We start from the raw sequence: 16,277 nt of genomic DNA on the forward strand, positions 1-16,277 counted from the left end.
GATCCAAATCAAGGAACATATATAACAATTAACGTGGTAGTATAAAATGGTAGATGATTAATGGAAACCTACTACCAAAGTGGTAAAACTCTAGTTAAGGTAAACATTARTTCACAAATCAAGGAACATATATAACAATCATTATCAAAGTGGTAGTATAAAATGGTAGATGATTAATGAGGAGGAAGGATGCCGGAACCGGGAAGAAATAGGATTAGGAAATTGAAATTGTGAATTCGTACTCATGGACTGAACTGGAGGAAGGAGAAGATGCATTTACTTTTTTTATTTCACAGCCCAAAGCCTAAAGCCCAAAGCCCAAAGCCCAAATTCATAAAAAAAAATATATATATAAAAAACGGGTACGGGGCGGGGCGGGGAGTGCTATACCCGTCCCCGTCCCCGTCCCCGGCTTGCGCCAAGCGGGGATCCTCGTCCCCGTCCCCGAGACCCGATTTTTCGGGGAATCCCCGTCCCCGACCGGGGCGGGTGGACCGGGTTACCCGACGGGTCGGGGTCCATTCCCATCCCTAAACCTGGTCTTTTTGCCATTTGTTTGGTGCATTAACTTTTGGTTATCTTTGATAAACCATCTGAAAATTGTAGTATTGAGGTCCAKGAATAGACGTACCTTGTTTCATCAAATATCCCATCAATATCACTATGACTATTATATTTGTATATAGGAATTTGTATGATTTATTTACCGTTACAACCATCACTTTGTATATAAGAATTTGTATGATTTATTTACTATTACAACCATCACTTTGTATATAAGAATTTGTATGATTTATTTACTATTACAGCCATCACTTTGTATATAAGAATTTGTATCATTTGTTTACTATTTAAGAAAATAAATAGCCTTCAAATCTTGCTTCCTTCTTCTGCAACTGCGAGATCTAATGTTTGTATTTCTCTTCAAGTGCAGACGCATCCAGTTTTTTTAGACCGATCGTGTCTTCCATGTAAAGTTTGGTCTATTATGAAGATGTTCTTCATTATAGAATCCAAAATGTGGTCGTGGATGTAGGTTGAACATCTTGTGTTATGGATTGTTATAGAGTCAAATATGGTTTTGTTCTGAGTTGGGTTGTGGGTAAATCTTCTTCTATGCTTATCATTCTTTCTATGTAAATGTTCTTATTTAAACAACTTATGATTAATGAAAATTTATAGTTTTTATTCTCTGGAGTCTATTGTCTCTTTTAACATAATTAGATTATATTAGATTGATGTTGTAATTAGATTATAGTTTGTTTTATTCGATTTGTACTATCATACATTTTTGATTGATGTTGTAATTGGAACGATAACTTTTATTTATTGAAAAAGTATTAAGTTACATAGACTAATTGAAATCCTTTTTTTCCAAATTTTTTAAAGTCTATATAAAACTACCATGCTTCAAAATCATTTGCATTCATTGTTTCCGCCGCATTGCGCGGGTAGACAACTAATACTATCTTATAAACCAGATTTTTCAAAAGTTTGAAAAACATTTTTTAATGCACAAAGTACTATACATTTATGCACAAAGTCTTACAAGTCTTAAAAACAACTCATAATGCATTAAGTACTACTATTTTATGCATTTAGTATTAAAATCTCTTAATCTACATTAAAATAACATATAGTACAATTTACCAATGCACATTATTACTTTTTTTTTCATGTTCCCAAGATACTTTTGACACCTTTCACTCATGTATTCACCTTCTCATACATCTATGTCTTCTCCTCATCCCTCAAGGTGAGATTCAAATTGATATTCACCATGAGTTATTAAAAGTCCTCTCATTCATCTCTCATCTAATTTCTCTAGAACTCTCTGTCTCGCTCTCTTGATTCTTTGCTCTTGGTGTAAATTGAACACATTTGTGGAGTCGTTTAAATATGTTGGATTTTAAATATATTGGATTTTAAATATATGTATAATAAAACCAGTGAAACTTCAAAAACGTTAAAAATCACGACTCCCCGCCGCATTGTGTGGGTACACAACTAGTATATATATATATATATATATATTGATGGATTCTTTGTTTTAAAACAAAATATGGAATTAAAAGTGAAAATCTAATGTGCTTATATGCAGTGGCGGATCCAGAAAATTAATGGGGTGGGGACACGTTGGATGGGACTTGGAGAAGGCAAGCATATGGCCATGTGAGACTGGAAGGAAACCATGTAAGATGGGGGTAAAAACAGAAAATTTAAACTAGTCAACAAATATTATTGTTCTTTGACTAGGGCCTTTCCCCCCGGTCTTTATCCCCTTCTACAAATACATTCCAAATAAGTCATTACATTTCAGGACCAATAAGTTTATAGGACTTTTTTTGGCATCTTAACAAGTTTTGTATGACACTTTCAATACGAAGAGTTGCATTAGCTATTTTATAAATGTGACATATAAACCCAATTTTTTACAGGACACTTTTTTCAAATATTGTCCTACAAAATAGTTAATGTGACTTTTTATGACAAAAGTTTCCCGTAATTTATAAAACCAAAAAACAAAGCATCATATCTAAAGAGTTGTAGTAAATTTATAGGATGCTTGGACATTGTAACAAAACCTTGTTACGATGTCCAAAAACATCCTATAAATTTACTACACGTCTTTAGATTACTTTTGGTTTATTAAATTATATTTTATAAAATGGTCTATTAAGATGCTTATTTAATTGTGGTATCTTTTAAAGCCAATTTTGTTGAGAACTGGCCTTAAAAAACAAGAAAAGCGAAGGCCATTTTCTTGCACGAGTGGTAGCACGCAAAGTTAACGAAGGTAGATGTTTCTGTCTTTCTACGATCTCTCTTATTACTAGATACATGGTGAAAGGAGGCTACAAACAATCCTTAGTGTATAAAATTCTATATGACTTACAAATTTGTCACGACATAAAAAATGGCATGTCTTCGTCGTGGCATGTAAAGCTTGAGGCTTAACCGCGCCGCTACGCCACACCACGCCACATACCATTTTGAACCTTGACTAGAATCATCATAATAGAGTACTTAATGAGCTTTCTATGTATACAAGATCAATAATTGTATGTTGATGTTATAATCTATACTACTTTATTAAGCAAATTTACTAAATGTCTTAAAGTCTTAAAAACAACCAAAAATGCATAAAGTACTACTTTATCATGCATGAGATCTTAAAATCTCTTATTTACAAATTAACAAGCATGATGTACAAGTAACATGCTTCCAGCCTTTTGGATTCTCAAGACTCTTGTTCAGATTTCGGTGATACCCAGGTGACTGTTCATATTTCTTAAGAAGACTGTTCATGTTTTCAACCATTCCAACTCTCGAACTCGAAGTACCGTTTCCTGTAAATCTCCAGTCCCTCTCTTGTTTTTTCTTCATAATCCTGGTTCAATTCTTAATGATGAAGAGGCAAAAGAGCATTGCCCCTAATCGCCATCACAACCTTCAATCCTCATCGACGAAGCCACGAAGGGATTTTATTAGGATCATTGTAAGTATTTCAAGTTAAGATTATCAACTCTATATTCTTCGATCTTTAACCATTCTGTTGTAAATTGTAAAACTTGTTTTTTAGCTTTATATTCTTCTATCTTCAACCATTCTTATGTAAGGTGTAAAACATGTTTGGATTGATTGAATCTAGGTCAAAACTGAATTGTAGTGCCTGCAAATCATCGAATATGAGTTTTTGCTTGGGTAGAACGCTTGGAATATGCAGTGGGCGAAAGGGTTTTCAATATTTTGGGGTTTCCAAAAGTTGGAAAAAGGAAATTGATTCAATATGTTGTAGTCTGGTTAGGGCTCGATCATCTCTCATCTACTCATTCCAATTGAGGTATTTTCCTTCTTTTGTTTTGAATATCTCATACGATTGTTTATCTTCCTTCCCCTTCTTCTAGTTCTTATTTTAAATTTTATCTTTTGTGTTCTTTTTAGTGTATAGCCTCTTTCTTACCATGAAAATGGGTTAGGGCTGTTTAGATTTGCAATGGATTTTGGTTTTTCTCCAAAGCTTCATTTGGAACTTTTTTTGTTTCACTTACCAAATAATATTTTCGATCTTTGTCCTGCTTTTTTACTGGGGAAGATTCTTATTCCTTGTAAATTTTGTAATCCTCACCGGGTAAGGTATAGTAAGGACCTGGTAAAATCTTACCCGATCAGCATTTGGTATGGCAACTTAATGAGGTTAAAATAATGTGTTGCCAGAAAAAAAAAGTTAAAAGCATTCATAGAATGAGGTTAAACCACTAGCAAGCGGTGAGGAGATTATGTTTGCACATTTCTTGGACATCCTGGTTGGATTTGCTGCTTGTTTTCAAAACAGTTTGATCACTAGTACTTGTGATCGTTTAACCTCGGTAAGTTGAATGAACTTTTACAACTTTGCCAATGATGTTATATCGATGTGGAAGGATTGTTGTGACACTTGGTGCTCCCTTGATTCTTAATCATGCCTCCTCCTTGGGTGTCACTGACGATTATCACCATGGTTATGATCACCGCCGGATCACCAACAGTTATAATCATCGATGGATCAGCAAAAGCAACACTGGTACTAATTTACGTCTTACTTAGGGATCTTATCCTCAACATATTTTCGATGTACTTTTATCGACGGATTATTGACAACAATATTTGTAATTCATTAAAATCTCCAATAACAGTGAAACAAACATAGCTTTTATTGTAGCAGTTGATGACAGAGAGCACCCCACTATGTTAGTAAGTTTCCTAATATGTTTTCCCTCGACATGCTAGCCGTATCTGGTATTAAGAGACCCCGCATAACTGTTGATGAACAACAAGCTTTGGTACATGTCATTTATAATTCTTTAACAAGGTATAAAGGAAAACGTTATTGTTCAATGCTTCCTATTGTTTCTATTTAGATGTCCAGTTTTCACTTCCTAATTATGTAAAGTTCTCTCACTTTTTGATCTTTTTATCTTGATTTTTTGGAGAATCAGTTTCAGATTGTGGGTATTTTTCTTCGTATATTTTCATCTTATATTTAACATTTATAACAAAGTGAACTGGACATTTATATAGGAACATAGGGAGTAAAAATGTATGAACAAAGTTTTTTTTTTGTGTTTATGGACAGTTTCTCATCCTGTTGATTCCATGTCAAGAGGATTGTGGTTAAAGAATTTATGTGTGAACTCTAATTGGATAACTTTGTGTATCAGAGAGAGTAAACGAAAGCTTGAGGAGTTATTACAGAAGTGGTCAGAATGGCATACTCGACATCGTTCTTCAGCTCGTGTAAGTCTTGATTGTCCGATGTCGTTACTCATCTCATTGCAGTCTAACATTTTCTACAATTTGTTTTGCTGTAGAAACAGTCCGCAAACAACTGCTTGTTTGTATCAAAACAGTCCCTAACTACTGCTTGTTTTGTTGTTTTCTTTGTGTTTTTCTAAGTTAACATGTCCATCGCAAGTACATTTATGGCGGGCATGTTGCTTTCTACATGAGGGTGGGTGTTGTTTAACAAGAGATGTAGTGCATCTTTGAAAATAGAACATATCCTTTGAAATAGTTGGTTTATATGCAGACTTTGATGGAAGATGAGCCGGAAAAGTATCAGTCTCGCTTCTCTGAATACATTAAAGCTGGAGTTGACCCAGAAAACATTGAAGAGCTGTACAAGAAGGTGCATTCAGCCATTCGTTCTGATCCAACCCCAAAGAAGTTGGAGAAATAGCCTCCAAAGGAGCACACAAGAGGTAACCTCATTTTTTAAAATCTGTCCTGATGGTGAAAAGATAATTTTGCAGAAGATTATGTTTATAAAAACAGAGAGATGATTATGTGTGTTGATGTTGTTTTTGGGGGTTTAGGTTCAACTTGAAGAAGCTAACATATGAGGAGAAGAAGGAGAAGCTTATTGAGAAGTTGAATGCTCTGAATGCGGCAGCTAGTGGCGCAGATGATGAATGAAATTGATTTTGAATTATTCGAAAAGAATGTTGAAAGCAGTTCAATTTTGCATACTTTGATGAATTTTTTAGAATGAGGGTGGAGATATTTGGAGACATAGTGGATTATCATCAATATAATGTTGGAATTGCCTTTATAAGTTTCCATTTTCATTTTCATTTTCATTTCTGGGGATGATGTTGTCTTTTTTTTGGTTTCAAGAAATTATCATCCGCTAAGTTTACAGTTTAGATTTAATATAAAAGATTATGTTTGATGCATCTTTTATTTGTGGTTGTAATATGAGATTATATATCTGAAGCAACATATATTTTAAGCCAAAAATCTTTTACTATTCTTCATAAAATAGGCATGATGGTATTTACTTGTAAGAAAAATTACACCTGTTGAACCAATATGATCAATTAGGTAAAATAATTGTATAAGTTTGTTTGGTGGTAGCGTAAAGGGAGGACTACAAACGGTTACCCATGCTCAAATTTTGTTACGAAACTCATGTCGTTGCTCTATACTCTTTGGATTTTAGGGGCCGTTTAACAAATGCTTACTCGGGTAAGCGTTTACCAAGTCATATTACCTCATTGGATGAATATGACAAATACCAAGAATCTTACCCGGTAAGAGTGAAGGCAAGAACCGAAAGTCTTACCCGGTAAGTGATAACGACAGCTCTTACCACGGTTAGCGCTTATTGGGTAAGTTGTTACATACGATTTCGTTTTGGTAGACTAAAATTTTACTAGGTAAGTAAGCGATAACGTTGAATTTTACCGTTAAGCGCTTACCGGGTAAGTGTTTAGGTAAACGACCCCTTATTTACGTGGTACGGCGTTTGCTCCAACTATATGTGTTTGATTAGTGCTCGTCATATGGATATTGGGGCTTGTCTCAATACCCCAGATGATTTTGCTTTCGGGTGGAAGTCTCACATTAATTAAGTGTACCTTCTGTCCGTTTATTTTTGTTAGAGATGTTGTCTTCTTTCCAAAAAAGAAAGTCGTGATACATATCATTTTTGGTGTAATCCTATTTATTTTACATTTTCTTTAACAAATTTAATATCTATACTACCTTATAAACCAGATTTATCGAAAATCTTAAAAACAATTTTTAATGCATAAAGTATCATACATTTATGCACAAAGTCTTAAAAATCTTAAAAACAACTCATAATGCATTAAGTACTATTACTTTATGCATTCAATCTTAAAAGATCTTAATATACAATTAAAATAACATATAGTATAAGTTACCAATGCACATTATTATTTTTTCTTTTCATGTTTCCAAGATAATTTTGACACTTTTTACTCATGTCTTCATCCTCTCATACCTCTATGTCTTTTCCCCGTCCCCAAGGTGAGATTCAAACTGATATTCACCATGAGTTATTAAAAATTCTTTCATGCATCTCCTATTCAGTTGCTCTAGAACTCTCGGTCTCGCTCTCGCTCTCTTAATTCTTTGCTCTTGGTGTAAATCGAACACATTTGTGGAGTCGTTTAAATATGTTGGATTTTAAATATATTGGATTTTAAATTGTCATACAATTTTTTTCATCGATAGATTGTAATTGGAATCATAACTCTTATTTATTCAAATTGCATTAATATGTAAAAACCAAGTGTAACTTATATCAATGTTAAATCTTTTATAATAAAACCAGTGAAACTTCAAAATCGTTAAAATTCACGGCTCCCGCCGCATTGCACAGGTACACAACTAATAACTTGTTAAAACAAACTTGACCAACTTCAGTTTTTTTATCCTTATAAAACAATAACTACGTAAGATGAAGTTGGTAATCTAACAGTACATAAGAAGTAAATCACTATATTAAAGTTTTTACCGAACTTTAAAAAAAAAATTGTCGTGTTCCGAAAACCAACTTTGGAGTAGTGTTTGTACTTATTGTTATTTGAATGTAGCATATTTTGAAGTCTATTTTAGGGTAAACATTTTGTATGCCAACAAGAAATGAAAGAGAAGTGATTTTGGAACCTCAATAATTTCCACCAAAAGGTTACAAAAACTAATTGATAACAAAAAGGGATGTGTGTGGTGAACAAGAGCCCAAACCAGCATACAAGTGGTGAAGATGAAAGGTTAAATGCTCACCTCAAAACCCCATCTGCACCCCAATCCAAAAGCAACAATCAATAATCGAAAGCCATGTGGCATGGCGGGTAATCTTGATTGTGTGGCCGTCAACAATTCAAAGGGTGATCCTCTCCCACCTTAATTTCAACCCTATAAGTCATCTTCCATCTCTCTTTGCTGCCTGCCTCATAATCATTCTGCAACTCGTCTTTCACTTCCACACAGATCAATGGCAACCGCCATCTCCACCATTGGAGCTGTCAACCGTGTTCCAGTAAGATATCCCCAATCTTATTTCCCTTTAATTGGCTTCATTTCTTGAAAATTACTAGTAAATTCATGGAGTTCTAAGTGGGTATTTGCTTATATCTTCTCATTTCGTTACATTGTTGTTTGAATTCAGTTGAGCTTTAATGGAAGCACTGGTAGTGCTGCAGTCCCAAGCTCCACCTTCTTGGGCAGCAGCTTGAAGAAGATAGTGAACTCAAGAGTGAGCAGCAACAACAACAACAAGTCTTTCTCCTTCAAAGTATTGGCAGCCGAGAAGGAGATAGAAGAATCCCAACAAACCGAAAAAGACAGATGGAAGGGACTTGCATACGATATGTCCGATGATCAACAAGACATCACCCGAGGCAAGGGTATGGTCGATTCGCTCTTCCAAGCTCCCCAAGACGTGGGAACCCATTTCGCCGTCATGAGTTCATACGAATACATCAGCACTGGTCTTCGCACGTAAGAATCGGCTTCTTAATTCATGGATGGATTTTAGATTTTTGGAGTGAATTCATTACATGGTTTACATACAACAGGTACAATTTGGACAACATGAAGGATGGATTCTACATTGCGCCTGCTTTCATGGACAAACTAGTTGTTCACATCACCAAGAACTTCTTGACTTTGCCCAACATCAAGGTTTAATCAATTCCTATTGATATAAATTATGATGCTTCTGATTGTTGGTTAATTACAATTTGATTTTGATTTTGATTTACAGGTTCCTTTGATTTTGGGTGTGTGGGGAGGCAAAGGGCAGGGCAAATCTTTCCAATGTGAGCTTGTGTTTGCCAAAATGGGAATCACGTAAGTCGTCATCTTTTCATTCTTTACATTTCTCCCAAAAAGTACTGTCAAGTGTCAGAGGATTCAACACTTCACTATTGAGTACTTCGGGGGAAAAACACTCGGAAATTATTTTATATTATAAAGTATTTCATAAAAACTCTTAATTTTTTTATATAAAGTATTGTATATTGATACATATTATTTAAAATTCAAAATTATAAGTTATTATGTATAAGTATAATTTATTAAAACTTCATGTTTGAATTCGTATAACTAACTACAGATAAACATAATCAAATAAAAGATAAACATCTCATTTTAAAATGTAATTAGGATAATTATCGAGTTCTAATAAAATAATTAATTATTATCTTTATGAGAAAATTATATTATTAAACCAAATATAAATTACTTCATTATTGAACCTAAATTAAATTATAATAAAAAATAGGAATTTTAAATAGTTAATTTGATACTAATATCGATATATTTTTGTCATTTTTTATGATATTTTTAAATTTATATGTTATTCAAATATAAAAACATCATCGTTTTTTCAAAATCACATAAGACCATACTATAATATCGACTGATATAAAGAATAAAATGAAATATTGAAATCAAGATGTATCTCGCTTTTGCTAAAAATCGAACAGTTTCTTGAAAACTCGCTTCAGATATGAAACTTTGAGTATTCATAGATGCTCTTGTTATTCCCAATAAGACGGCTCGGTAACAGATCACTTCTTCGAAAGCGCGCCCCATTCGTTCCGCTCGCAATAATCCAATTAGTTCTCCGGCTGAAAAAACATTAGACATTTCGTCTTCTGAAACCAACACTTTTGATGTTATTTAACGTACAATAATTTCTATATGCCTATTATATATCCACACCCCAAGGTCGATAAACCTTTTGGACCTTATTAACCAAAGAGATACGACTTTGCACGAGTACACCTCTGGTTTATAATAATAGAAATGAGAAGAAGTTGGTTTAACTTGAAAAAGTCAAACTGTTTGGTTTAAATCGGGGTTGTTTGTTTATCTCTTAATAGTTCCATTAAGAGGCAACATCTGAATCATTAAGAGGTGAATCTTGTTTGGCGAAAAAAAGGCTGCCTCTTAATAGTTTTAAAAACCTCTGAATGATTTTGTATCATGAGTCTCCTTTAACCATTAAGTGTCCAGATTTCATTGTAAACAATTATATTTCATTTTTCACTATATCATGAAAGCCTCTTAATCATTCTGACCACTTAATCATTTTGTACCAAACCATTCTTCGATAATTTCAGGCCCATTATGATGAGTGCCGGAGAACTGGAAAGTGGAAACGCCGGAGAACCAGCAAAGTTGATCAGACAAAGGTACCGAGAAGCTGCAGATATCATTAAAAAGGGGAAAATGTGCTGCCTCTTCATCAACGATCTTGACGCCGGAGCAGGAAGAATGGGTGGAACCACCCAATACACCGTCAACAACCAGATGGTGAACGCCACCCTCATGAACATCGCCGATAACCCCACCAACGTCCAACTCCCAGGTATGTACAACAAAGAAGAAAACCCTCGTGTCCCGATCATCGTCACCGGTAACGACTTCTCAACCCTCTACGCTCCCCTCATCCGTGACGGTCGTATGGAAAAATTCTACTGGGCTCCAACCAGAGAAGACCGTATCGGGGTCTGCATCGGTATCTTCCGAACAGACGGTGTCACTCCTGAACAAGTTTCCAAGTTAGTCGACACTTTCCCAGGCCAATCCATAGGTATATATATGTATCCATTTAATTGATCATTAATCCATATTTCATAATTACGCATGCATATGATTGTTAGTTTTGTTTGAATTGATCATGCAGATTTCTTTGGAGCATTGAGGGCTAGAGTGTATGATGATGAAGTGAGGACGTGGATTGGAGGTGTGGGAGTGGAAGGCATTGGAAAGAAGCTTGTGAACTCGAAGGAAGGGCCACCAACATTCGAGCAACCTGAGATAACGATCGACAAACTCCTCGAGTACGGGACCATGTTGGTTAAGGAACAAGAGAATGTGAAGAGAGTGCAGTTAGCCGAGACCTATTTGGATTCTGCCGCGCTCGGGGATGCTAACAGGGATGCCATTAAAAGTGGATCTTTCTACGGTAATATTAGAATCTGCCGTACTGTTTTCGTGAGACCCGTGTGACCATTTTTTTATATTTGAAACTTCACAGCAAAACACTGTGAAGATAACCTTCTAGTGTAAAAAAATTATGTGAAATTTCAAGTGTAAAAATGTGGTCTCACGTGAATCCAACCACATATCTATATAAAGTGTTGTAAACTTCGGGTTGATGATGGATGTTGTCGGGTGCAGGCAAAGCCGCGCAGCAGGTGCAGGTTCCCGTTCCAGAAGGGTGCACGGACCCTGGTGCTGAGAACTTCGACCCAACGGCTAGGAGTGATGATGGAAGCTGCACTTATTCTTTCTAAATTTAGAAATTTTTAAGGGGAAGAATTGAAGACGAAAGTATTTCTATATTAAGGATGTCAAACAGTTCCTATTTATATGGGTTGTTGCTACCTCTCTAATTTTGTTTCTTGATTATCATCAAATGAATAAGTTATTGAGCAATACAGAATCATATGATTCAAAATCTTATACCATGAATTAAACTTACTTTCATAAATATTATTATATATATGTCTAAATCATAATAATTGTTTAAATATTTAATATAAGATAAAACATGGGGCTCTTCTCAAGGTAGCAGCTAGCTCTTTGGTTTTTCTTTGAGAGGTGCTGCTGTTGCTTGGTTCTCATTGGAGGATTTAATCAGTTATTGCTGTTTTTTTATTAACCTGGATATCTAACCCGCTATGTGAGTCGACTAATTTGCGGGTAGTCTGGAGTCATCGTTGAAAAATACTGGGTTCTAATCAGAGCAAAGAGGAATGAACTTGGTGCAACCATATCTCCATTGGAAAATATTATTCAAATCTAATGCAGGGCCTTGTTTGCACATGCATACCATGTATTATTAGAGTAAGATACCACCATGGGCATGTTATCCCTTTCCCCTCCACTCTCCAGGCTCCTCCAAATCATCTCCCTTGATACGTTAGGATTGGCCTTTGAACACGATGTGTATAGGTCCTCACTACGCTCTTGATATTTCATCCATTACAGAACAGGACACTTTCTCCCGCAAACAAATCCGCTGGAGATCTGTCTGAAAACACAATTTCTAACGGATTTGCGACGGATTGGCCGGCTAGAAAAAACTTTGCCCAATTAGAATCTTGGTTGCACCCAAACTCAAATACACGACCTTTCTTGGGTCCCCCAACCGCCTCCTCCCATAAATTGGTATCAACTAGGGGATAGGACAAAGCATCCTCGCCGTATTGCTTGGGTGAGATTGGTTGAATTGTCATATTGTGGTTTAAAACATAGTGTAAGTCAATTTAGACAGTATAACAACTATAAATTAGACGTTTCCAACTAAAACAATTCTAACATTTGCCCAACAAATGACAACCACAACTAGATATATATATATATATATATATGTGTGTATATATATATATGTGTGTGTGTGTTGTGTGTGTGTGCGTATACTAACAATTTTAACTTAAACAATCCTAAAGTTTGCTCAACAAATGACAAGCCAAACTATAGAAATAAATTTGGAATTAAACTTAAACAATTATAAAGTTTAAAGTTATATAGGCATTCTAAACGTTTTTTTAACAGCAGAGAGATTTTATTGAAAAACTAGCAAGACGCTAGAACAAACAATTACATATAGGAAATAGCAAGGAGAGGGTTATGAAGCCAACCCACCCGATTAATCTTAAACTTGCTACTCATATTAGAAACACAAAATAATGTTCGAGTCACAATCCTCTCAAAGATATCCGCCTTCTTTAGCTTTAGCTTGGTCTTGCCAAAAATGGTCACATTCCACAACGACCATATGTACCAAAGTATAGTGAGAATAACTGCCTCAAAGCACAGTTTCTCCCCACTCTTCAACCGCATATCAGAAATCCATGTAATCCAAGCGCATAGGAACTAAACACCGGGAGATCCAAATGCCACCATTTACCAATTTGTCTCCAAAATTTGCGTTGCCAAAGAGCACGAGAAAAAACAAATGATCTTCTGACTCCAAACCTACATCACATAGAGGACAAAACACTAACCCAACATCAATCCCTCTCCTATCCAAATTATCCTGAGTGGCTACCCTATTCAAACCCAAACGCCCAACCAAAACATTGACCTTAATAGGAACTAACCGGTTCCATCTAGTAACAATCGAGTCTACAACCAACAATCTGGAATCACTGTAATTGCTAGTTGAGACAACTGTAAAAGAATCTGATCCATCCAAAACAACCACACCCACCAACCTTTCTGATTGGAAACCACAATCGACTGTACCCTATCCCTCAAGGCAGAAAATTGTGCCAATTCTGCTCCCCCTCGTTTGCCTTCGAAAATAACCAAATCGATCCTCTTTCATTGCCTGCTCTTTGACCGTAACCTCTTTATCAAGCTCCAAAGCATACACTCTCCGGTAATCCATTTTCAAATGCCCACTTCTAAACCAAGTATCATGCCAAAAGGAAGTATCTGATCCATCTACTTTTTTTTTTACGAAAATGATAGAAGATCAATATTTTTACCCGTAAATAGACAAAAGCCTTCAAAATCGCCAGCCATGTTGAGTTTGAACCTACAGAAGACAAAACCGATCCAATCCTACCATTTGCACCATGTATTGATTGAATAACTTTAACCCACACCACCTCTTGGTCAACTTAAATCTCCACACCCATTTAAAAAGTAAGGCCCTATTAAGTGCAAATAAACTTCCTATACCAAAACCCCCAACTTTTTTGCTAGCCATACTTTTATCCCGTTTAACCCAAGACATCTTATTCATCCATCTCACCTCCCACAAAGAACCAATTTCGAATGGATTCCAACATTTGACAACCAAAGATGGTATCTTGAACAAGGACATATCATATGTGGGCAGACTCCCCAACACCGATTTAAGCAAGGTAAGACGCCCACCCACCTACAAGGTTTTAACCTTCCAATTCGACACAATTTGGCAAAGAACCTATCAACCACCACCTTCCATCCTTGAGACTTGGACATAGTTTCTCCAACACGTAATCCTAAATAGCAAAAAGGAAACTTTGAATGAGCACAACCTACTAAAGTAGCAACTTATGTTACCTCGTTGGATCTAAATAATTTGCTTTTGAGGAGATTAATTTTAAGTTCAGATACTAGAAAAAAAAAACATCTAAGAATACGGATAATATTCCTAGAATTTTGAAGCAGCCACTGCCCAAGAAAGATAGCATCATCCATATAAAAATAAAAAGGTGAAAGATGATTTTGACCATTACCAACCCGGACTCCCTAAAACAAATCTTTCTCAGTCGCTTCATTCATGGTCGCATTAAACCCTTCCATTGCCAAAATGAAAAGAAAAAGAGAAAGTCGGTTACCTTGTCTCAACCCCTTTGGATATCAAATTCTTTTGTTGGCGAACCATTTACCAAAACCGGGCTCGTCAATTTCATTAAGCATCCATCAATCCACCCTTGCCATTTATTGCCAAATCCCGTCTTTTCAAGTACAAGATCAAGATAATCCCAACACAAAGAATCATATTCTTTTTCAAAATCAACCTTAAAAGCCATAAGATTCTTCTTATGTTTCTTGTACCATGCAACCACCTCATTTATGTTTCTTGTACCATGCAACCACCTCATTTAAAACGAGAGGACCATCCAGAACTTGTTGACCCTTAATAAAGGTCTATTGTTCCTTGCTAACCACCTAAAGATTACCCATCAAAATTTCTAACTAAAATGGCTTAGATGCTTTCCAATTTCTAACTAGAGATTACCCATCAAAATCCCCTAAATATTAACAACTAAAAGAAATATCAACATCAATGGATAAACTCCATCCATCTCAAAGATTTTATGATCCAAGGGTCATAATTTAGAGGACGCATTCAAGGATGAATAGAAGAATCCAAATCATATGGTAAACCAAAAGAGGTTATTAAAATAAGATCATTGATATTAAAAGACTCTCAAACCAACCAATTTCTCTATCCATGAAAAACTAAGGGTCGTTTATCCAATTGCTTACCCGATAAGCGCTTATCGATAGGAGTAAATACTATGATTTATTTTGATGCGTAATATTTTAGTACATCAAAACATATCAAATGCAACAACTTACTGGGTAAGCGCTTACCTGGGTAAGAGTCGTCATCCTCACTTACCGGGTAAGACTCTCCATCATTTTTATCGCTCTTACCCGGTAAAATTCTTGGCCCGTCTCATGTTCATCCGATAAGAAAATTTATCCGATAATCATTTACCAAGTAAGTGTTTAATAAACAGACCCTAAGCCTTAAGCTTGAAAACAAGCAAAGAAAGAGATGACAATGAACATACCTCGAAGTTCAAAAAAGGAAAACTTAAAACCCTTAGAATTTTTGTCCGAATTCTCTCTCAAATAGGACAAGCACATGCACCAACACTTTTGATGAAACCCGATAAGGCGGTTGTGGGATTTTATACCACCATAATTTCAAAATAAACCCTCATCCATAGGCAAATTGCAAATACACCCCCTAGACTTCTAATAAATAAAACCCAGACAATGCGTAATCTTCTCTTCGATCTCTGCCGCTAATCGTCCAACATCATTAACTAATAGTAATTGTAATTTATAAAATACATAATAAACTAACAATGACTTAACTGGTTCGGTTATCCTCAAAAAATGTATATGTGATACTAAAAAGAACCAAAATAGATTACATTTTGTGAACCTCATGTTGACAATATAATTGAAAAAGTAAATAAAAAGTAAGGGGTTGTTTGCTTACCTCTTAAAAGTTTCAGTAAGAGACAATCTTTGAATCGTTAAGAGGTGAATTTTGTTAAACAAATTTTTTTTTGTCTCTTAATGGTTTTAAAATCATCTGAATGATTTTACATCTTGAGTTTCCCTTAACCATTTAGCACTCTAATTTCATTGTAAACAATTATCAAACAATTATATTTCATTTTATATTATAATCATGAGAATCTCTTAATCATTCTGATCACTTAATCATTTTG

The 16,277-nt window shown here is 35.3% G+C and overlaps 1 protein-coding gene and 1 long non-coding RNA gene across 2 annotated transcripts; both read left to right on the plus strand.

Moving 5' to 3' along the window:
• The first annotated feature begins 3,221 nt into the window (after positions 1–3,221).
• LOC112510392 lies at positions 3,222–5,921 on the plus strand. The gene is made up of 5 exons (XR_003068925.1): positions 3,222–3,499; positions 3,653–3,844; positions 5,202–5,277; positions 5,570–5,741; positions 5,856–5,921. It is a non-coding gene; the product is annotated as an uncharacterized LOC112510392 (long non-coding RNA).
• Positions 5,922–8,244: 2,323 nt separating this feature from the next.
• On the plus strand, positions 8,245–11,761 carry LOC112508829 (ribulose bisphosphate carboxylase/oxygenase activase, chloroplastic-like). The gene is made up of 7 exons (XM_025113620.1): positions 8,245–8,329; positions 8,459–8,790; positions 8,868–8,973; positions 9,056–9,141; positions 10,419–10,891; positions 10,985–11,266; positions 11,482–11,761. Exons 1-7 carry the CDS (start codon positions 8,285–8,287, stop codon positions 11,595–11,597), a joined length of 1,440 nt encoding a protein of 479 aa, XP_024969388.1. The 5' UTR covers positions 8,245–8,284; the 3' UTR covers positions 11,598–11,761.
• The last annotated feature ends 4,516 nt before the right edge of the window (positions 11,762–16,277 follow it).

This window comes from Cynara cardunculus (assembly GCF_001531365.2).
Source record: "Cynara cardunculus var. scolymus isolate 2C chromosome LG 3, CcrdV1, whole genome shotgun sequence".
Taxonomy (NCBI): domain Eukaryota; kingdom Viridiplantae; phylum Streptophyta; class Magnoliopsida; order Asterales; family Asteraceae; genus Cynara; species Cynara cardunculus.

Excerpts from the sequence above, each read along its gene's own strand:
- LOC112508829 (XM_025113620.1), top strand. The coding sequence starts at position 8,285 with ATGGCAACCGCCATCTCCACCATTGGAGCTGTCAACCGTGTTCCA. Across the intron at positions 8,330-8,458 it reads GAGCTGTCAACCGTGTTCCA|TTGAGCTTTAATGGAAGCAC; the intron begins GTAAGATATCCC and ends GTTTGAATTCAG. Across the intron at positions 8,974-9,055 it reads TGACTTTGCCCAACATCAAG|GTTCCTTTGATTTTGGGTGT; the intron begins GTTTAATCAATT and ends TTTGATTTACAG.